Source organism: Rhinoderma darwinii, chromosome 9 (assembly GCF_050947455.1).
Source record: "Rhinoderma darwinii isolate aRhiDar2 chromosome 9, aRhiDar2.hap1, whole genome shotgun sequence".
NCBI lineage: Eukaryota > Metazoa > Chordata > Amphibia > Anura > Rhinodermatidae > Rhinoderma > Rhinoderma darwinii.
The window spans coordinates 83,180,393-83,203,547 of record NC_134695.1 but is presented as its reverse complement, the minus strand read 5'-3'; the positions used below and the strand labels follow the sequence as shown (position 1 = coordinate 83,203,547).

The 23,155-nt window shown below is 43.2% G+C and overlaps 3 protein-coding genes across 10 annotated transcripts in view; 2 read left to right on the top strand and 1 right to left on the bottom strand.

The window, feature by feature from the left end:
• Positions 1 to 23,155, bottom strand: part of LOC142661093 (uncharacterized) — a 201,451-nt gene that overhangs the window by 61,307 nt on the left and 116,989 nt on the right. The gene's annotated exons all lie outside the window — the stretch shown is intronic.
• On the top strand, positions 50 to 4,445 carry RRAD (RRAD, Ras related glycolysis inhibitor and calcium channel regulator). Its single transcript, XM_075837092.1, has 5 exons — positions 50 to 194; positions 635 to 991; positions 1,780 to 1,853; positions 3,384 to 3,588; positions 3,745 to 4,445. The coding sequence occupies exons 2-5, from the start codon at positions 637 to 639 to the stop codon at positions 4,020 to 4,022; spliced, it is 912 nt and encodes a 303-aa protein (XP_075693207.1). The 5' UTR covers positions 50 to 194; positions 635 to 636; the 3' UTR covers positions 4,023 to 4,445.
• Positions 16,681 to 23,155, top strand: part of CDH16 (cadherin 16) — an 80,280-nt gene continuing 73,805 nt past the window's right edge. Inside the window, exons 1-3 of one of the 2 annotated variants that reach the window (XM_075838339.1) lie at positions 16,681 to 16,775; positions 17,713 to 17,793; positions 21,844 to 21,984. In XM_075838339.1, the coding sequence (XP_075694454.1) occupies positions 16,731 to 16,775; positions 17,713 to 17,793; positions 21,844 to 21,984 (267 nt within the window). In that variant the 5' untranslated portion in view covers positions 16,681 to 16,730. The remainder of the gene's footprint in view (positions 16,776 to 17,712; positions 17,794 to 21,843; positions 21,985 to 23,155) is intronic. The other variant, XM_075838338.1, reaches the window with a different exon arrangement.

Below are 23,155 nucleotides of genomic sequence, written 5' to 3'. Positions count from 1 at the left end.
GCTCTCATATGCTGGGCTGGCAGTGACGTCACGGAGGGTGCTAGCCCCTCAGGCATACATAAGAGCAGAGATGCCAGCATGATCAACACAGAGCAGGAACTCCAGAGACACAGGCGCAGCTCACTCCAACCTCTAGGATTACCACAAGGACTTAACACTTTGGTCTCCTCTCATCCTTGAATTCAGTGCAGAAAGTAAGTGTCATTTATTGCAAATATAAATTATTTTTACTTGGCATAAATGCAAACTCTATAAATCCAGATACCGATATGGGCTAAAACTAAATCACATCTCGGGCATCCTGCAGAAGCGCGCCATGGTTCAGTGCATGCTGCTCACAGACACGCACGAAAATCAGAATACAGTCATAGATAATCCCCTTCCCCCAGATGGTTAATATTTTACAGGGTCATAATTTAATGGCAGCACCAGATCATTCATTCACAAGGCTGCGCTTAATCCTCGATCCTGCTGGAGATGAGCAGTTTAGCTGAATGACAGATGTGAGACACCTCACAAGTATTTACAGGAAAGCTTTATGCAGCAAAGGGTTAATATGGAATAATGTGGCTGTGGGTCACGTCGTGTCAACGCCTAAAAATGTATAACTGGATTCTTATTCCTTCCCTTTAAGACATGACCCTGAACCGCAGCGACCGGATCAAGAGCCTGGAGAAGAGGCGAGGGAGCATGCCATTCGCTGTGCACCAGCAGCTTCACCGGAGGAGCATGCCGGTAGATGACAAGGAGTTACATGGAAGTTCTAAAGGCAGCGAGCTGGCCAAACTGGTGCGCTGCCCCTCCTATAACCCGGCTGACGAGCACCGAGAAAGCTGGGCCTCCGACTCCTCGGACTCTGTCATCTCCTCCGGGAGCGACTCTGAAGATCAGCTCTTTAAGGTCATTCTGCTTGGGGAACACGGGGTCGGCAAGTCCAGCCTGGCCCGGATTTTCGGTGGAGTTGAGGATCTCCAGGATGTAGAGGAAGCAGGTAAGAGATCCAAAAAATGTCCCTAAACCTCAAAATGTAGACGCTAAAGTTTCCATCCAAGGAAGTGAATTGTCCCAGGCTTTTCTCCGTGATTTGGGAACCCAGGATATTATCTCCACTAGACGATAGGAAATGAAGTGTGCAGTGTGAAAATGTTTCACCCACCGTTTCTAAACCCATATAGTTCTAAATTTACATTGTATTTCTCAACCATTGGAGGCGGCAAAAAGAAAGGGGCACAAATATGTGGAGCATTTCGCCCAATGTCAATCTTTGCTGACAGCCCCATTGCCCTATAATAATGACAGGCGCAGTCTACGACACAGTGCCCTGCTGAATCCGGGATGCTTGGGGGGCTTGACGACACATTGTCCTTTTAGTTATAGAATTATCAGTCTTTTCTGTAGGGTTCGTGCTTTTTTCGGTGCAGGGCTCCATTAATATACTTTGGTGTTAGATTCACGATACAGTCAGGATATATAATGTATCACAACGCTCGGTATCGCTGAGTGGTCCCAGAACATTGTGGCTGTAGCTCTCAGCTGAATGACTGTCATAGCTGTCAGACTAGAGCGCTCCCCGGCTTGTAGAACATTCATTTAGAGCAATTAGTCGCCCTGTCTGGAGTGGACGGCACAATCCTTCCTGATTCCAGTTATATTTAGCTGCAATTGATTGGAAAGTTGAGCTATGACAGTTTAACCCTCTGTTGCACTCCATCAATGACCACCTCATAATGAAGATTTACACTGTAGACGTTTCACTAATTACATCTATTTTTTTTCTAGGAAATACATATGACAGATCGATTATGGTTGACGGGGAAGAAGCCAGTCTTTTAGTCTTTGATATTTGGGAGCAGGTACGTTATAAACCCTTTTCTGTATACCCTGTAAAAATAGTGTTTCAGTTTAGTTATTACTATTATTATCCTGCACTGGTCCTCAGTTATAACCTGTATTATACTTCAGAGCACCACTCACTATTCTGTGGGGGCTTCAGAGCTGAAATCTCCCAGTATTCCCTGCTTGTTCAGTGTCCTCTACACCAGATACTGTGCAGTCCTCTGCCGGGAAAAAAACAAAAACTGCCCCTGTCATTATAAATGTTCAGCTAAGCTGTTAGAGAGGTGTCTATCCACAAGCTTGCTGGCTGTTTTCAATAACAACTAGCAGAATAGTGAGTGCAGCTCTGGAGTATAATACAGGATGTAACTCAGGATCAGTACATGATAAGTATTGTAATGTATGTACACAGTGACTCCACCAGCAGAATAGTGAGTGCAGCTCTGGAGTATAATACAGGATGTAACTCAGGATCAGTACAGGATAAGTAATGTAATGTATGTACACAGTGACTCCACCAGCAGAATAGTGAGTGCAGCTCTGGAGTATAATACAGGATGTAACTCAGGATCAGCACAGGATAAGTAATGTAATGTATGTACACAGTGACTCCACCAGCAGAATAGTGAGTGCAGCTCTGGAGTATAATACAGGGTGTAACTCCGGATCAGTACAGGGTAAGTAATGTAATGTATGTACACCGTCACTTCACCAGCAGAATAGTGAGTGCAGCTCTGCAGTGTAATACAGGATGTAACTCTGGATCAGTACAGGATAAGTAATGTAATGTATGTACACAGTGACTCCACCAGCAGAATAGGGAGTGCAGCTCTGGAGTATATTACATGCTGGAACTCCATCATGTTATAGACTGGACACCGTTAACTATTTTTATAGAGACTATATCTATAAATAATATATGTTTTCCTATAAATTATATAAGTATAGATAGATTTCTGGTGTTGTGTCTTATAATTAGTGAATTCCGATATTATCTTCCGTGTCCAGTGCTAAAACTCCAGTAATATAACTACAATAATGCCGCATGTTCCTATCATTGTACTTAATTATGTCCACCAGGGGGTGCAATTGCCTATAGGGACATCAATTATACTATGTAAGGCCCCATGCACATGACCGTAGATTTTGGTCGTAATTACGGACCCATTCATTTCTATAGCCGACGGACACCTTCCCATATATAAACGGGAAGGTGTCCCTGCTGTAAAAAGGCTCCGCAAAAGATACAACATGTCCTGTGTTTTGCTTTTTATGGACCGTGCTCCCATACTTTATATGGGAACACGGCCCGCAAATGCAGATGGATTTTAGCAGCTGGCCGGCGCCGTTCTCATGGACAATCATTACGGGCATAGTTGTGTGCATGGTGTCTAAAATAATATACTTTTAAATAAGATGTTAATTAGAGGTAATCTGCTTTCACTGCACGTAGCCATTTTCCTAATTTGCATAAATATTACACCCAAGTGACATGTGCGATAGTCGCTGCACATTTAGTAATTAACGCTTAACATTGATGCTTCTAGGATGACAACCACTGGCTCCACAATCAGTGCATGAAAATGGGAGACGCTTATGTCATCGTGTACTCCGTGACAGACAAAGCGAGCTTCGAGAAAGCGTCTGAACTCAGAATCCAGCTGCGCAGAGCTCGGCAGTCCGAGGACATCCCCATTATTCTAGTGGGAAATAAGAGCGATTTGGTGCGGTCACGGGAGGTCTCTGTAGAAGGTAAGCAGATGATTGGAGAATTCCTACCATTTTTCAGGGCCAATTCAGACGAGTGGGACAGTCGCAGAAATTTCTGCATCAAATCTGCTGTGTGTGCATATACTCTTAGACTTGGTTTGGTCAATAACGCAACATTTATCTCCTATTCTCTTACAGAGGGTCGAGCCTGCGCTGTGGTGTTTGACTGTAAGTTCATTGAGACCTCGGCCTCCCTTCACCACAACGTCAAGGACCTTTTCGAGGGAATTGTGCGTCAGATCAGGCTCCGCAAAGACAGTAAAGAGGACAATGCGAGGAGAATGGCCAGCAGCAAGAGGCGGGAGAGCATAGGGAAAAAAGCCAAGAGATTCCTAGGCAAGATTGTAGCCAAAAATAACAAGAAGATGGCGTTCAAGCAAAAATCCAAATCCTGCCACGACTTATCTGTCCTCTGAAGAGCTGCGGAGAGGCTGCTGGACACCTGGAGGAAATACTTGACTTTCTTTGAAATGGAGATGTATAAAGTAATAGATGAATATCAATCTAGAACTCAGATTTTCATTTCTAATTCATGCCTTAATAAGCTGGACTGGAATGTGGCATTTGGACATTGGAAAGTTTTGTGCAAGGACTAATCGACTGTCAGGGACTTTGTGCCTCCTCCTGATGCGCTCGGTGTCCTATCGGAACCGGTTGGAGAGAAAAATCATTATCTACTTTTGTGTTAAAACTTGAAATTTTTGTACGCAGGCTCGTACACCTCGCTCCTATTTTTACCTTGCAGGTTCTTGGCACGGAGACCTCTGTAGTGATGACGTGTAGGCTACAACATTTTTTGAACTGTATTGCACTTCAATGAATTGTTATCAATTTGAATTTATTATTTGTTTACATTAAATATTTTATAATAAACTATTTACTGTTATAAAACTTGGATTTCCTGCCTTCAAACTGCTACAAAAAAGAGATGCACATGAAAGAAATGTCTGAATATCGCATCGTGAACATGTATAAGGGCGCTCAATAACCTGTGACTCCCAGCTGAGGTCAAATTACATCTCCTAGCATACCCTGACATATACTGGGAGTTGTAGTTCCACCAAAGCTGAAGACTCGCAGATTACAGACCACCAATGCACCGGAAAGTCGTCCCAAAGTTGTCATTTTTATAAACACCTTAGCAAAATGTAAAAAAAATTTGTCAGACACCATAACTACTTAATTTTTCCAACATCAGATGATTGTACAGTGATGGTAGAGTGAAAGACGACAACTCAGATAGCAAATCACCACATAAAGTTCTGTGCAGATTCTGAACAAGCAGGGAATAATAGGAAACTTCAGCGCTGAAGCCTGGACAATAGGGAGTGCAGCTCTGGAGTATAATACAGGATATAACTCAGGACCAGTACAGGATAAGTAATGTAATGTATGTACACAGTGACTCCACCGGCAGAATAGTGAGTGCAGCTCTGGAGTATAATACAGGATATAACTCAGGACCAGTACAGGATAAGTAATGTATATACACAGTGACTCCACCAGCAGAATAGTGAGTACAGCTCTGGAGTATAATACAGGATATAACTCAGGATCAGTACAAAATATGCAATTTACTGTATGTACACAGTGACTCCACCAACAGAATAGTGAGTGCAGCTCTGCAGTAGAATACAGAATGTAACTCAGGATCAGTACAGGATAAGTAATGTAATGTATGTACACAGTGACTCCACCAGCAGAATAGTGAGTGCAGCTCTGGAGTATAATACAGGATATAACTCAGGACCAGTACAGGATAAGTAATGTAATGTATGTACACAGTGACTCCACCGGCAGAATAGTGAGTGCAGCTCTGGTGTATAATACAGGATATAACTCAGGACCAGTACAGGATAAGTAATGTATATACACAGTGACTCCACCAGCAGAATAGTGAGTACAGCTCTGGAGTATAATACAGGATATAACTCAGGATCAGTACAAAATATGCAATTTACTGTATGTACACAGTGACTCCACCAACAGAATAGTGAGTGCAGCTCTGCAGTAGAATACAGAATATAACTCAGGATCAGTACAGGATAAGTAATGTAATGTATGTACACAGTGACTCCACCAGCAGAATAGTGAGTGCAGCTCTGGAATATAATACAGGATGTAATTCAGGATCAGTACAGGATAAGTAATGTAATGTATGTGCACAGTGACTCCACCAGCAGAATAGTGAGTGCAGCTCTGGAGTATAATACAGGATGTAACGCAGGATCGGTACAGGATAAGTAATGTAATGTATGTACACAGTGACTCCACCAGAAGAATAGTGAGTGCAGCTCTGGAGTATAATACAGGATGTAACTCTGGATCAGTACAGGATAAGTAATGTAATGTATGTACACATTGACTACACCAGCAGAATAGTGAGTGCAGCTCTGGAGTATAATACAGGATGTAATTCAGGATCAGTACAGGATAAGTAATGTAATGTATGTGCACAGTGACTCCACCAGCAGAATAGTGAGTGCAGCTCTGGAGTAGAATACAGGATATAACTCAGGATCAGTAATGTAATGTATGTACACAGTGACTCCACCAGCAGAATAGTGAGTGCAGCTCTGGAGTATAATACAGGATGTAACTCAGGATCAGTACAGGATAAGTAATGTAATGTATGTACACAGTGACTCCACCAGCAGAATAGTGAGTGCAGCTCTGTAGTATAATACAAGATATAAGTCAGGATCAGTACAGGATAAGTAATGTAATGTATGTACACAGTGATTCCACCAGCAGAATAGTGAGTGCAGCTCTGGAGTATAATACAGGATAAGTAATGTAATGTATGTGCACAGTGCCTCGATCAGCAGAATAGTGAGTGCAGCTCTGGAGTATAATATGGGATGTAACTCAGGATCAGTACAAAATATGCAATTTATTGTATGCACATGAGGACTAAATGTTTTAAGTAGATAAATTCTATATATAAACTATAAAATTAGGATAAAAAATGGTTTAAACTAACTTAATGAATTCATTTTGCTTTATAGCTAATGTATGTGGATGCAACTAATAGCAGGTGTCTGTGGCATAGAAAACACAAGTAGGCATGGATGCTTAAAAAAACAAAAACCTCCTACTGTTTAGCGTATAAGATTTGGAGCATTTTTGTATGTTTGGTGAGACTGCGGTGCTATTTTCATTGGTACAGAGCACTGTTGCCCTGCACAAAAATCTCAGCTTCCTGTTGCCGCCACTAGGGGGATAAGATTCCATGCAGATGCTTTATCACTTTTCAAGGTTATAACTGTCCCTTTAAAAATAAGGAAAGGTCTCCAGCCACGCAATGGATAATCTGCAGGCCAAAAATGGTTCACTGCAAATAAGTGGCAGAACCAACTATCCTGGTCGTGATATGTCTTTTGTGGCTGTAGAGCAATATTAAAACTTTGGTCTATGGAGGGAAGCAATGTCAGCACGTGTTCACTTTATATCCCACCTTGTTGTGCTAGATCTCCAGTCATAAAGCGTCATGTGGAGGTATCCCTTATGATGCAGCATTAAACACTATCGTTTTCTTATTACAATCTGTCTAGCTAGTATCAGATCAGATATTGCATTGAAATCAGCACAAAACCTTAAAAGAGGGACTATCCTTTAAAGCCTGGGAGACTCTGTGACTATATGAAAACTATTACTATTACTATTTCCAAGCAGAGGTTCTCAGTACAGCTCGCCCATGAGCCGTTTTGAGCCCATATCTGCTTTAAATGCAAAACCTGCTTCCAACATAAAAATAAGTAACAGAAAATGTATGAGCCAACCTGCCACATCAACACGTCTCAAACAACGGCTTCACCCTTGAGGAGACTGATGCTCATGGATTGTATTTGATTTTTTTTTCCAGAAACAGTGCCACTCTTTGCTATGGGCTGTATTTGGTATTGCAGATCAACTACATTCAACTGAACACCAGACTTATGGACAAGTGTGGTGCTGTTACTTGGGGGGGTGGGGGGGGGGGAATAAAACAAAATCACAGATCTCATACAACCCCTTTTAAAAAGCTGTGACTACTGCAAAGCGGTAAAAGAGTGAATGGATGCCATGACTAAGAGCACTTGCCGTGCTTGAAACGCGTAGGCGCTCCTATACCTGCCAACTTCTGCCTTGATGCCTATATGCACCTGACATTGAATTTTAAACTTTTTGATACAATAAAAGTGGGACCACGTTCCCTTTTAACAATATACCTGCAGCGCTGGATCAACTTTCTTTACCTCTATTCTTTGCCGTGGACCGTTGCGGAGATCCGAGCGAGGCCAAGGTGTCGGGCGGTGAACTGGTGAGCTGGAGGTTTCCTCCCCCCTTTCTTGACTACTGCAAAGCATCTGTCAGCACAACTGTCAGGTGAACTGTCAGCGTATTGTGGGATCTGCATAAAGCTGCACTGAAGGCTAACACAACTGCACTTCTGATGACTACGTGCACTTTTTATAAATTGTGAGCGTCAATCTCCACAAAAGCGGGGAGGACCTTTAATGAACTTTTAATAGGAAGATCCATGTTTTTAATGAACGTTTTGTCGCCTTCCTGTAATAACGTAGACCCTGAGAGGCAGCAATAGGCTGATTGTGGTTTATATTGCTTTTATCGCTGTACATCTGGAGCTGAATCTTCCCAAAATGATATAAACAAGCACAATCCTTTATAATTGTCTATTTTATATATACTGATGTAAACCGGAGCCTTGCGCTTTCTGGCAGTGGATTGGATGGGGAACGTTGTAAATCACTGCAGGGTGGATGAATCTTGGCCATTATTATAAATCTCCTCAGTGTTGTGCAGAAGCTGTAGGGTTAATAATCTGCTGGCGCGAGGTACAAAGATCAGGCGGTGCAGCCAGATGAACCATATGGAAAGCAATTGGCGCTTACGTTCCGCTCTATTTATAAGCTGTAAAGGGGAATCCCCATCCTCCATAAGACGTCTTCCTGCTTAAATAAAGTCTGATTCAACGGAGGTTTAAAAAAACCGGAGCCGGATCCTTGTCCTGGTATTAGAGCAGAATTAAAGGGATTTTCCAGATGCAGCCCTAATCCCAGGCTTTAGTAATTCTAATCTCTGCAGAATTCTTTTGGTGTTGCCGGATTTCCATTGAGCAGATCTGCAGGTTTAGGCTTCATTTACACGAGCGCAGCGTAAGGGCGGGTTCACACGTGGCGGAATTTCACTGAAATTCCGCTGCGGACACTCCGCAGCGTTAATCCGCAGCGGTGCCGTTTGTCCATTGACTTACACTTTAATTTAGCAGTGTTCGTTTAGACTAGGCGTAAAATTCCGCTGCGGAGCATAGGCTGCGGAGCGGAATTTGGTGTCCGCAGCATGCTCTGTCTGTTGCGGAGCAGTGGCGGACTCATGGCGGAATTTCTCCATTGACTTCAATGGAGAGTCAAAATTCCGCAATGAAGTCCGCAGATCTTATGTGTGCTGCGGAGCGCATTCGTTTTACTACCATGACATTTCTTCATTCTGGCTGGACCTATGTATTTCTAGGTCTACAGCTAGACTGAGGAAGTCAATGGGGCTCCCGTAATGACGGGAGCGTTGCTAGGAGACGTCTGTAAATAGTCACTGTCCAGGGTGCTGAAAGAGTTAAGCGATCGGCAGTAACTGTTTCTGCACCCGGGACAGTGACTACCGATCTCAATATACATGTATCTGTAAACAAATAGATAAATTCATACTTACCGAGAACTCCCTGCGTCTGTCTCCAGTCCGGCCTCCCAGGATGACGTTTCAGTCTAAGTGACGGCTGCAGCCAATCACAGGCCAAGCACAGGCTGCAGCGGTCACATGGACTGGCGCGTCATCCAGGGAGGTCGGGCTGGATGCCGAAAGAGGGACGCGTCACCAAGACAACGGCCGGTAAGTATGAATTTCTTTGACTTTCACTAGGGAAAGTGCTGTCCCTTCTCTCTATCCTGCACTGAATAGGGAGAAGGGAAGCACTTTTCCTGCAGTCCGCAGCGGCCAGTCCGCATCAATTTTCTGCACATTTTGTGCAGATCCGCAGCAGAATCTGCAACGCAGATTCTGTGCGGCATTGATGCGGACAGTTGCGGAGGAAATCCGCCACGTGTGGTCATGCCCTAATTCCAGCAGTTCATGTCCGCGTGCCATCAGCGTGCTTTGTGTGTGACATGCGTATTTCACGTCCATGCAAGCACTTTTTTTCTTTTACTTTTATCTGCATGTTTCACGCATAAGTGACAAAGAAATGGGCAGCACACGGATGTCGTTCGTGTGCTGTACGTGGTTTTCACGCACCCATGGACTTCAATGGGCGACTAGGTGCGCAAAAACGCACCCATATAGGACATGCAGTGAGTTTCACGCAACAGACACACGCTGCGTGAAAACTCCTGCATGTCTGAATAGCCCCAGTGAAATGAATGTGTCCATGTGCGGTCAGTTATTTCAGCGGACAGCACACGGACGAGTATTACGCTGGTCTGAATGAGCCCTAAGCATGGACTGAGAGGTTGGGTAGTGGTGCAGGATAACAAAGATCAGGGTATGTTCACACGCAGTGGTTTCAGACGTAATTCTGGCTGTTTACGCCTCGAATTACGCCTGAAAAAAACTGCACCATTACGCCTACAAACATCTGGCCATTGCTTGCAATGGGATTTACGGTGTTCTGTTCCCACAAGGCGTAATTTTACGCGTAGTTGTCAAAATACGGCGCGTAAAATGACGCCGCGTAAAAAGAAGTGCAGGTCATTTCTTAGGACGTTATTGGAGCCGTTTTTCATTGACTCCATTGAAAAACAGCTCCAAAAACGGCCGTAAAATATGCTGTGAAAAACGTCTGAAAATCAGGAGCTGTTTTCGCTTGAAAACAGCTCCGTATTTTCAGACGTTTTTTGCTAAGCGTGTGAACATACCCTTACACTGACCCCCGCGTCCACATCAGGCAGATGGAAGAAATTGATTTTCATTCTACTTTTGACTTATTTTGAGTAGATACTTAGGGGTATCTTGATCAGGACCTCCCTCCCCCCGTACTAGCAAGAGTAAAGAGTCTAGCTGTGCACCCATTAAAATCAATGCTGTGTTGCTGCAGTAAAAAATTTGTTCAGCGTGAGTTTCTTCCACCAATTGCAGCGATACCCTGCGATCAGCAAGTTTAGGGGGACCTAGAAGAAAAAAAAATAAGGGTAGACCAGACCAGAGTGCCCCCTTTAAATCCCCATGCCAGGTGTGGTGACGTGAGTAGTTCCTGCTCTAGCGCCAGGGCACGGTCACTGCACCCATGCCACAGGTGGCCAGCAGAGATCTCCGCTACATGATGATGGCCGCTCATTGCTGCTTAGGTTCATGTTCCCAAAATACAAGATGCGTAAATTAGAGGTTGTGACCAGATACTCCTGGTTTATCAGTGAATATTGGAGGTGATGGTCCGCCGCAGTTTTGCTACAACGCTTTTATGTGTGTCTTACAATTCTTATGTTGCTATCACAGCACATCTTCAATTAATTATTTCCAGACTTAAACTGATTAACTGGAAATCGGATTCTGCATTCCTCTAATTCTGTTTTAATGTCCAGTGGATTCGGCCGCAGGAACGTTAACCCTTTCTGAGATGAAATACTGCAAACAGATAGCAGTATAGACATAGGAGACATATGTCGCCTTGTTATATATAAAGAATACTGCTTGGAGCCTTGAGAACAGCCTGTGGCCCCAGAATAGACTAGAGTTCCTATACACGGGGGCCGCCAGCGTACAAGTAAACATACAGCTCTGGAGGCCAGTTTTTATAAAAATCCTCCAAAAATGCGCTGTTCATGGTGCTGAAAATGAAGACCACAATGCTTTGCAGCAAGGTATTTGGTTCCAGCTCCTCTGCCCAGTCTAGGAGATCCCCATGAAGAGAAGTGAAAATATCTGGAACACATTGAGGAGGATTAATAAGAGAAATGTGGCAGAATCCTACAGCAAATTACAGCAAAAGGTGGAGAACATGGCGTGTGCCAAATGATGTATTTTTGTAAAAAAAATTTTTTAAAAAGCATTGAACGGCAGAAGCAAAATGCCCCAATTTATAAAAGACGTGCACAATTTTTTGCTGCAATTATTGATGAATGTGCACGCCAACCATGATTTGGTCTAAGGAAGAGAAATGTGTCTGATACGCCCGATGCGCCAAATTGATCATGCTACGTGCACCATTTTAATAAGTTTAGCGTAATTTGTGCCACTTCTGCTGGTTGGTGGTTCCACTTTGGACAAACCGTGGCCGGTGGCGCCTCCACTTCATTGCTAAAGACGGGGGAGGGTTGAACATCCAAATAATCCGTGGAAATGCTGGGAGCGCCAGAATGTCTTTTAACATGTGCGTTGGAGACCGTTAGGGGCTTCCGTCACAGATTCCATTGTTTTTGCCGGACAAAACAGCGCAGCATGCAAAATGGCGGAAACCATGACGGAGAGCCGGCAGATCCCATTAAAGTCAATGGGTTCCATTTGGCGCCATTGATTTCTGTTATACAATAGATACCGAGCTTCCGATATTCTCGTTCTGATCCTATGACTGAGCAAAACAACGGAACCCGGAACGCAGATGTATTTTTTGTTGATAGCTGATAGAGGGGATGCTGATCAGGTAACCCCTCTATATTATCTCTATATACCCTAATTATTGTAGAACTATCTGAAGATATGGAAACCATCCTATCAGATTAGAGTATATATACAATATCCGGCTCAGTGAATGGCAGCTCCAGGCTGCGGGTGTTCACACTACATCTTACCAGTGATTGGTGCGTTTCTAATTATAGAGTCAATTATTAACCTGCAAGCGGGTTTATTATATCAAGCCATTAATTTGGATTTTTGTCCTTCACGCGTCAGGTCAGGTAAGGAACTTTTCTACTCGTTATTGTAAAGTGAGTTTTCTTTAATAAAAGCGTTTTCTGCTGGAAACTTTCGGTTTCATGTGGATGGGATTTGTCGCATTAGTTATATTGTGCAGAACAGTTTTATGTGATTAATGCCTGTAGTTCATGGTCACTGAATAGAGCAGGACTCATTTAAAGGGAAAGTAACCTACTGTTGGGGTGGGGTGAAGGGCAGGAAATTCCTTTTGGGTTATCAATTGATACCGGTCGGATATACACTGCATGTCTTTCTGTTAGGCAGTGGTTACTTAACATATAGATGACAACCAATTGATCTAGGGGGAAAAGACAATGGCGGAGTTGGATTTCCTTAGTCAGCCTTGATTATTTCTCCTGATATAAACCGCCATTGAACCCCTCTATAAGTGCCCCGTCCTGTCTACATGGACATGAACATGAACGATCTGAGCATGTGCTGTCTACAATGTATATAATATACCCATGTAGTATATGTAATATATAATAGAAGATGCATTACTTATTACAGGAATTCTCCAATCTCTCAAAATAAAGCTTAATCATTGTATAATGAAAAGTTCTGCAACTTTCTAATATACTTTGTGTATCAATTTCTATTCTGCTTGCTGTCAGTAAATTAAAGGACTCCTGTTTATATCCAGAGGCTGGAAACTTGACCTGGTCCTGTTCACACTACTGGGGGGTTTGTTGCAATGTTTCGGTGTTATTTGTACTGCCCTGTTGGGTTAAGCGCAGCTGTGTAAGACTAGATATTGTTTTTCGGCATCTGGATGTAAATAAGAATATTTCCATTCACAGCCAGCCAGCAGAGATCTGCTGAGGAATGAAATCTTCAGACCCTTTGATATAAATATGCTCATTGGGACTTTTATAATGAGAATGACATAGCAGAGTTCTTTGCGTACGCTCCAGAGGACTATAGTGAGCCCTGTAATAAGGAAGCACCTTGTCTTATTCCACCAGAGGACACGGGACCTGGCACAATCCAGTCCAAACCTGAAATATATCAAATGCATTTAGCGAAGAGAAAGCTGCACAGCTCCAAACCCAATGTTGAGTTCACTCATCATGAGGGCGTATCAGACCTTCCCTGTCCAGTCTATAGAAAGAAAAAAATCCTTCTTACCGAACCTCTGGATGCCAGCGACGCATTACAATCCATCAGGAATCCACTTTACGAGCCGGAGAAGATATAAATAATACACATTAGACATGGCAGCTCACCCTGCCACGTTCTTATACTTCTCCACACTTTTTACTAAATATAAGGTTTCATGCCACTCCAAATGTTCAACGTCTTTTATCCATGTCCCTATACACAGTCGAGTCCCATTATTATGACCACCTCCTACTGTGGACGTCGGCAGCGCGTGGCCCATGTAGGAAGTGATGTGGGGTGCGCTGGCTTGGTGGGTATATAAGGGGTGCGATAGTCTGATCACATATCACTCACTGTTGCCGGGGGTAAAAGGGGCGATTTATCAGAGTTACAATAAGGGCTGATTATTGGCTTTCGGGCCTGGGTGGCGGTATTTCTCACACAGCGCAGTTTGTGAACTGTTCGGGTGCTGCTGTGGTGACAGTGTATCGTGAGTGGACAAATGGCGCCATTGTGAATAACCGACATGGAAATTGCGGAGCACCACGCGCCATTGATGTGAGAGGTGAACATCGGCTATGAAGGTGCGCGAGGGACGAACGACACGCTACAGTGGAGCAGCTCACCGTGAAAATCAACCAGGGGGCGACCAGACGTGCGTCTAATACAACAGCGAACCCGACTGCGTATGGGGCTCCGAAGCAGACGGATGGTCACTGCTCCTATGTAACAAAAGGTGCAGCGGAAAAAAAAGGCTTTCATTTGCACGGCAGTATCGGAATTGGACCCCCGATGATTGGTAAAGGGTCGTCTTCTCCAATGAGTCACGTTTTCTGCTTCATGGAACGGATGGACGTTGGCGCGTCAGTCGAGAAACATCAGAGAACAAACACCCGGCAGCCATTGCTGGAAGAACACGAGCCGGCAGGCGGCAGCGTTATGGTCTGTTTTTATTTTTTGGGCATTTTATGGGCCTCTCATCCATGTGGACGGCTCCAAACCGATTTGGGTGTGAATTCATTGTTGCGGATCACGTCCCCCCGTACATCAATGAAATTATATTTTGCCCTTGGATCTCACCCAGAACTAGTGGCTTAGGAGTTGCAAAGTCAGAAATCACAACTGAGCCCTAATAGTCGTAAAATTTAAAATCAGTAAAACAAAAGGGTGATACGATGGTGCACGGACTGGACATATATTAGGCCCCATGCACACGACGCAGTGTTTTTTTGCTGTCTGCAAATATGGATCCGTAGACATCCGCATATCTGGCACTGTCCGCAAATGCGGTTCGTAGTTCATACGTGGTGCATTCGTGTTTACTGAATCCACAAATAAAAAGGGAGGCTACAAATGATGTCACTAACATGTCCCAACTCCTTGAAAAGGTCACATGATTGCCCAAGCGATGTTTTCTTGGGAACCCCCTGCTGTCGTATTGCAACGCCTCCTCAATTACGGACGGCTACGGTTGCACATCCATAGCGGTCCACAAGATTGCATGCGCCCATAGACTTCTATGGGTGAGTGCACGCAATTGCGGACAGGAAAAAGACATGTTCTATATTTTACGGATCATTTCTACGCTCCGGACTCACATACGTAAATATACAGAAAGGCATCTGTGGCCTATAGAAATGAATGGGTCCGCAAATTACCCTCAATTACGGATAAAACTACGGACGTGTGCATGGAGCCTAACAATGTATATAGATACTATATAGCCAGTCATTTTTTGCCATACATTTGAGGGTAAGAACACACGGGCCGAAATTACGTCCCCATTCGATGGCAAATAGGTGCACAAATTCACCGTTAATGGTGGGCCATTCGCAACCACCTGGGGTCATGGTTTCGGCCGCTTGTGTTCTTACCCTAAGAAACTCCACTAGCGTGAAGCGTGTTTTATGTTATCGAGGGCCCTATGAAGAAGTCTTTGTTGCAACTCCATTACCCACCAACTTACCAGTTTAAAATCAAATTCCACAGGAACCTCCTTCCCCATCAAACATCGCCTCAACTGTAAGTCATCGAATGTTATTTACCTAATCAGCTGCCCCCGTAAAAAACAGTCTGTAGGTAGAATAATACAACCCCGACCACTGTCGCCTCAACAAACATAGGTCAAACTGTATGAAACAATTTATGCAGCGCAGCATATCTCGTCATTGCACTACCCAACATAAGGGAGATTTTAATTGTTTTTTGATCACTCCAATTGAACACATCGACCCCTCCCTCAGTAACAGCTTCGAGAATTTATAAAAAGGGAGATCTTCTGGATGTACAAACTAGACACCCTCAAACCTATGGACCTCAATGAGGTCACTGAAACCATCATTTGACACCTGAAACTGTGTTAGAGGCGGTAACCCGTCTCCTTAGCAACCAGAGACGCCAACCCCGTCTCCTGGCTTCCGAGCGTTAGTGCTCGATCTCCATAGCGACCTGAGACGCACATCCTCCGATCCCCGCTGTAAACGGCAGACACATATTCTGGAACATTCCTTAACTGTTAGTATGATATACAGTATCCCAGCCCTTGAAGTTTTAATCTTTGATCACATGGTTAGAAATGTCAATGACCGTAATACTGGCGGAATTTTTTTTTTTTTTTTAGTTCCACAAGCACATCAGCAAAAGCCCTCGCATGTTTCTCCTACACTGAGCCACATACACTGCAGAACAGTAATAAAGTTCATGTCTACAGTCTCTATGGTTATCATCAATTTGGGGGTATTTGTTCAATTGCATTATTAAAGTTTTTATTTTTATCTCACCTTTGACCTTTGACCCCAGCAACGTTGTTTTTGACTGTCTTTTTAAGCTATTTAAACCCGGCTGGGTCCTCCAGCAACATGTATGTTTCTCTAGCCTGATGAAGAGATCGGTCCGATCTCGTAACGCGCAGCATTCTTATCCATTAATCATATATCTCATTTAAACTTCTTGCCTTGGATTGAATTCTTCAATTCCACAACATTTGGGCAGCGCTGGATAATTTTATCCTCCTTTCTTTCTCCATTTATCTTGAGCCCTATAGCGACACTCTGTCTTCTCTACCCACAATGAGCGCTAGATGTGATATTACAGGGTATTTCTCTTACAGAGCGGCTGATACGATGAACCGCTTATGTCTTATAATCATCCTGTCTGCGACAATTCCGGTAACGTATAATGTCTTATATAATATAATGTTGTTACTTAGAGAAGTAGAACTATAATCCTAAAAATTTACTTTTTTAAATATTTTTTTTGTCTTTTTGCCTTCATTATGTCAGCCATTTTTAGATAAATTTAAAGAGATACTCCAGAGGCATCACGTAGAAGAGAGGATGCCACAGAGCAGATTAATATTGGCCCCCCACTATGGTGCAGCGTTTTGTAACCAGACCTGGGTCCCCTCTCCCCATAGCAGCTGCATGGTCTGCCTCTATGGTACATACGTACTTGGGATATTCAAGATTAAAGCCCCTTTTTTCTACATGATTAAGGGAATAATATATAGAATATTTTACCACCTTTCATGCCTCCAGTGGTATTTGGTGTTGGTGAGAGAAGTCACAACATCTAAAAAAAAATGGTGGAGGCTTTACATACTGAAATATACAGAATTAAGATTTTTAAGAATATAGAAGGGGTGGGCCTTACATGAAATGTGGGAGGATCAAGGCGTAGTCCTGGTGGTTAGGGGAGGGGCTTAGTTACATTGATGTAAGAAGTAGATTTGGTCTACAGCGGGGGTCCGGACATGCTGGGAGTTGCAATCCTCTGACAGAATAACAGACGTGTGACGTTCTCCTATTCATTGATATCCCTGAAAATCCAGAAATAATTAGACCAGATTAATGACAGATTAATGAAGATTCTGGATTGCTGGATGGTAAAAGAAACGTTTATAAATTGTACCTAATAAAGAAAACTACTGAGGAAGACCGCCCCCAATAAAAGGCTAAACATGACGTTTTCTACACATTGTTACTAGTTTAGCACTTTCTGGACTATCAAATGCCAGATTAAAGGAATTTGACTGCATCTCTCCTCCAGTATTGCTTGTGTTCAGGTGACACATGATGTTTTGTCTGGTTATTTTATACAATGCAGGTAAACTTCTCATCCACCTACGTGAAAACAATTCAAGTCCCTGAAAATTACAGAGGAACGTTCCCCTGGTACTTAACAAAGGTAAGAAAATCGTCTGACCTGATAATCACAGGAAACAACGTTACTACTGTACATTAATATTTATCAACAGACGTAAACAGGGAATTGTACACATTTGTATATGTTTTAAATGGACCACACTTTAAAAAAACGTGTACGCTCGGTGGATAGCACAACACGATGTGAATGGGGCCTAACCTGTACTCTCTATATGGTCTATAGGGGGCACGATGCCGTGAAATTAGAATTGACATTGTTTGCACTGAACTGTATTTCGATCACTCAACCAATGAAGCGATTCTCATAACTTTATATTAGGGAAGTGTTAGGTCCACTAGGTGAATTTACACGGCCTCAGACAATCCCTATCCATTTTCCCTCTTTATGACTCCCTCTATAAGTGAGAGTGGAGACTCATTGTAAAGGACCCAACTCAGTCCATTGATTTCAATGGGTGCTGTGTAATAATTGGGTACCAACCTTGTTGGCAGCTTCGCTCAACAATTAAAGCTGAATGCCGGCGGAACTGGCAGCGGTGCATCCTGCGACTAGCTCATGGTTAGGGGATCTGTAACATATGAAGGGGTTGTCCAAAACAGATCATCCCTCTAATGTACATGATTCAGTCATGTAGAGAACGCCGACATTGGTTAGTTCTGGGGCACCTATGTTTTTTATTAAGGGGACCACATTGACCGATTTTATCAGCTGAAGGGGCCATAATATAAATTTTGTTACCCTAAGGCCCCATGCACACGACAGTGCCCGTAATCACGGGCTGCGAATACGGGCACGGTCGGCCGCTGGCGGCCACAGACAGACACTTGCATTTACGGCTCATGCTCCCATACAAAGTATGGGAGCACGGCCCGTAAAAAGCAAAAGAACGGACATGTTCCATAATTTTCAGAACATTTCTACGGCTCGGACACCTTCCCGCAAATATACAGGAAGGTGTCCGTGGTCAATAGAAATGAATGAGTCCGCAATTACTGACGATTTTTAAGGTCGTGTGCATGAGGCCTAAGTATTAATTGATCAGTTTACTACAGGAAGAATTGTGTCATCTCCAACTGTACACAGCTGAGCTGCAAAATAACGGGACCCTGGACTTCAGGCGGCACAAAAGAGGACCACAAGCAAGCTGCCATACTGCAACATCACATCATGCCCATGTGGTAGCATCAATCCTGCCGGCGATAGATATCACCATGCAGCTTTAGCCTAAATGTGAATGGCACTCGTATATCAAGTCCCAGTCTGTGCTGCACTCGGAAGTCAAATATATTCCAATGGCGGCAGATTGCCAATTGGTAAAACTAGAATTAGACTGATTTATACGTTACAATTTTTTTCTTCATTTGTTACTGTAGAACAGGTCCACGTGTCAGCAGACACCAGCTGCAGCGCTCCTGTGTGAGAGGTCAGACCTGGGAATATCACAAGTTCTTTGTAGCAGGCAATTAGCATTGGAGAAAGGCAGTGACGCAGCGCAGGACACGTGCCACCAGAACAACTCGACCTTTGTCAGATCTATTCAATGAAAAAAAATAGTTACAGCAAAAAGCAGAGACACGTGCGAGACGGAAACATTTACAAAGATGCTGCTGATCTTATTATGGTGATTAAATTGCGGGCAGTAGCAGCTCGGGAGTTTCACCTTGGAGTCAAGGCTGCGCGCCATGTGCCTGGGAGAATGGCATAGACAGTCTTTATGAGCAAAGCTGTAATTTTCCATTTTCTGGACCCTCCAGGAGCAAAGTATTTGTGAAAGCGACAAAGCACGTGTGTCAGTAACTTAATGGGCCACTACACCTAAAGTCTTACATTTCTACTACTATGTAGTCAAATGTAATCTAATGTCTGCTATCAGCATCTCAGGCTGGAGGGAGGCGGATTGTGGTGGGATCATCAGTAGAAAGAATAGTCACGAGTTTAGAAACCCCCCCCCCCCCTGCTCCCATGATCGTTACTTCATCGGTTGTTTTTATTGTGTATTTGTCATGATTTTTGTAAGTGAAGCAAAACAGCAATTTTTACAAAAAACGCTGTGGTACTGCCACCATCATATAAATTGCAGCACAAACGATCAAGACGGCTCATGTATATATACCCTGTGCTATCTCCATTGCTGCGAACCTTCAGAAACATTTACTGTATATCCATAGGCTGAGACTCCACTGCATTTACATGGACACAATAATCGCATGTATGCATAGATAGTAAATTGCGATCTCATGCGACTTATGTACACCTGCAATTTCTCAATGGCAAAAAATCCAATATTGTCATAATTGACTAATGGTTCAGTAATCTGGACGCCACCTCACAGTTATAAGGTCGGATTTACACGAGCGTGTGCTTTTTGCGCACGCAAAAGGTACTTAACAGCTCCGTGTGTCAGCAGCATATGATACGTGGCTGCGTGATTTTCGCGCAGCCGCCATCATTATGACACTCTGTTTGTATGTTTGTAGCACATGGTGCTTTTGTTTTCATTCATACTTTTCACTGCTGTTGCGCGAATAACGCGCGTCACACGGAATTGCTTCCGTGTGCTGCGCATGATTTTCAAGCACCCATTAACTTCAATGGGTGCGTGATGCGCGAACAACGCACAAATATCGGACATGTCGTGAGTTTTACACAGCGGACACACACTGCGTGAAACTCACGAACAGTCTGCACGGCCCCATAGACTAACATAGGTCCGTGCGAGGCGCGTGAAAATCACGCGTGTTGCACGGACGTATTATACTTTCGTCTAAATAAGCCTTAAGGCATTTAGGGGTTAATGCTGACTACAGTGCCAGATAGCTGCACAACAGCCACCTGATTTATGGCGTGTTTAGACATAACTATATTGTCCCTACATTAACAAGCAATCAGCAATAGTCAAAATCATCGTGGCCACAATACTACGGATTATACATCAACGCAGAGCAATTACTGCACTTGCATAATCAATTATCATTTACCTGAACTTTCATAGTTAATCTTAGTGTAACAATATGTGCCCCCAAAGTCTGGTCTTCATATAAAGATTAGGCCGAATCCGGACAAACGTGGGAAAACTCTGACCTGAAAAACGGCTGTTTTTCACGGCCGAGTTGCCCCTGTGCGGGTCCCGTTTTTACGGAAGCCCATAGACGTGAGTCTATTGAGTGATCCGTGAAAACTGAACAAAATAGGACATATCCTATTTTTTCACTGACATCACAGGCTTCATTGAAACAACAGCCGTGTGAACGGCCCAACTGAAATACAAGCGTCCGTGTGACGGTCGATGTTTTAACGGCCGTCATACGGACATATACTACGGTCGTCTGAATTTGGCCTTAGGCCTTGTTCATAAAGTGCTAAAAAAAACGACGTGTAAATGCGTCAAAAACGCTTTCTAAAGTACAGGCGTTTGACGCGTTTTTTTTACGCATTTTTTGGTGCGTTTTTTGGGCACATAATTCTGACTCCCATTGACTATGGGAATTAGGTGCGTTTTCGGCACGTGTTACAAGCCAAGAATTGACCTGATGCATCTTTTTTACACAACGCATTATTTTAAACACACAAGCGTAAAAAACATGTCAACGTGTGTATGCACTAAAATGCGTTTTCCCATTGAGATCAATAGGAAGCTTAAAGCATATGTTTTTGACTCGTTTTTTAGCGCGTAAAACACGGCAAAAACGAGTCAAATGCAGGCGCGTGAGTAAGGCCTTAGGCTGATCCAAATCTTTGCTTGTCAGCTGCCTACTGACACTACCGAGTGCTGCAATTGACAAAGCACTGCCAATGTACTGGAAGGCCAGAAATCTCATCCAAACAGTCTCAAATTAGTTTTACATTGTAAACTTCCCAAATGTTTATTAATAACAACATCTGATCTGTTACTCTGAGTTGGGCACAGGATTGCCCTCCATTAAATCTATTTGAAACCATTGTGAAATGTCTTAACATGTGTTAATGCCGCACACTCCGGAACATGTTGTGTTCTCACTTGCTGGTTGAGATCTTGTCTGTTCTGTGCCAAATATATTCTCTCAATTAACCTTACAGTAAATTCCCTTTTAGGTAGAGCTGGAAGCAGATGGCCGTTATAATGCAGAGCTGGCTGGAAACGATGAAGGAATATTTGAGCTGGATCCAGAGTCAGGATTTTTATGTGCTCTCAAGCCCTTTGATCGGGAAAACAAGGAATCATACATTGTAACGGTAACAAGGCCGGGCTATATATATTCATCATCGAAGTGAATGTATTTTCAAACTCACATATAAAATCATAGCTACTATCTACACACACAGCTAGAAAATAGTGATTGAAGAGCCAATTAAGTCACATATTCTTGTATATAGGAGCAGTATTATAGTAGTTATATTCTTGTATATAGGGGGCGGTATTATAGTAGTTATATTCTTGTATATAGGGAGCAGTATTATAGTAGTTATATTCTTGTATATAGGGAGCAGTATTATAGTAGTTATATTCTTGTATATAGGGAGCAGTATTATAGTAGTTATATTCTTGTATATAGGGGCAGTATTATAGTAGTTATATTCTTGTATATAGGGGCAGTATTATAGTAGTTATATTCTTGTATATAGGGGCAGTATTATAGTCGTTATATTCTTGTATATAGGGGCAGTATTATAGTAGTTATATTCTTGTATATAGGGGCAGTATTATAGTAGTTATATTCTTGTATACAGGGGCAGTATTATAGTAGTTATATTCTTGTATATAGGGGCAGTATTATAGAAGTTATATTCTTGTATATGGGAGCAGTCTTATAGTAGTTATATTCTTGTATATGGGGCAGTATTATAGTAGTTATATTCTTGTATATAGGGGCAGTATTATAGTAGTTATATTATTGTATATAGGGGCAGTAGTATAGTAGTTATATTCTTGTATATAGGAGGCAGTATTATAGTAGTTATATTCTTGTATATAGGAGGCAGTATTATAGTAGTTATATTCTTGTATATAGGAGCAGTATAAGGGCATGACCACACATGGCGGAATTCCTCCGCAACTGTCCGCATCAATGCCGCACAGAATCTGCGTTGCAGATTCTGCAGCGGATCTGCACAAAATGTGCAGAAAATTGATGCGGACTGGCCGCTGCGGACTGCAGGAAAAGTGCTTCTCTTCTCCCTATTCAGTGCAGGATAGAGAGAAGGGACAGCACTTTCCCTAGTGAAAGTCAAAGAAATTCATACTTACCGCCCGTTGTCTTGGTGACGCGTCCCTCTTTCGGCATCCGGCCCGACCTCCCTGGATGACGCTCCAGTCCATGTGACCGCTGCAGCCTGTGCTTGGCCTGTGATTGGCTGCAGCCGTCACTTACACTGAAACGTCATCCTGGGAGGCCGGACTGTAGAC

Bases quoted from the DNA above. Each gene is read 5' to 3' on its own strand.
- RRAD (XM_075837092.1), top strand. From the start codon at position 637: ATGACCCTGAACCGCAGCGACCGGATCAAGAGCCTGGAGAAGAGGCGA. The intron at 992-1,779 runs GTAAGAGATCCA...TTTTTTTTCTAG, and splicing joins CCAGGATGTAGAGGAAGCAG to GAAATACATATGACAGATCG. The intron at 1,854-3,383 runs GTACGTTATAAA...TGATGCTTCTAG, and splicing joins TCTTTGATATTTGGGAGCAG to GATGACAACCACTGGCTCCA.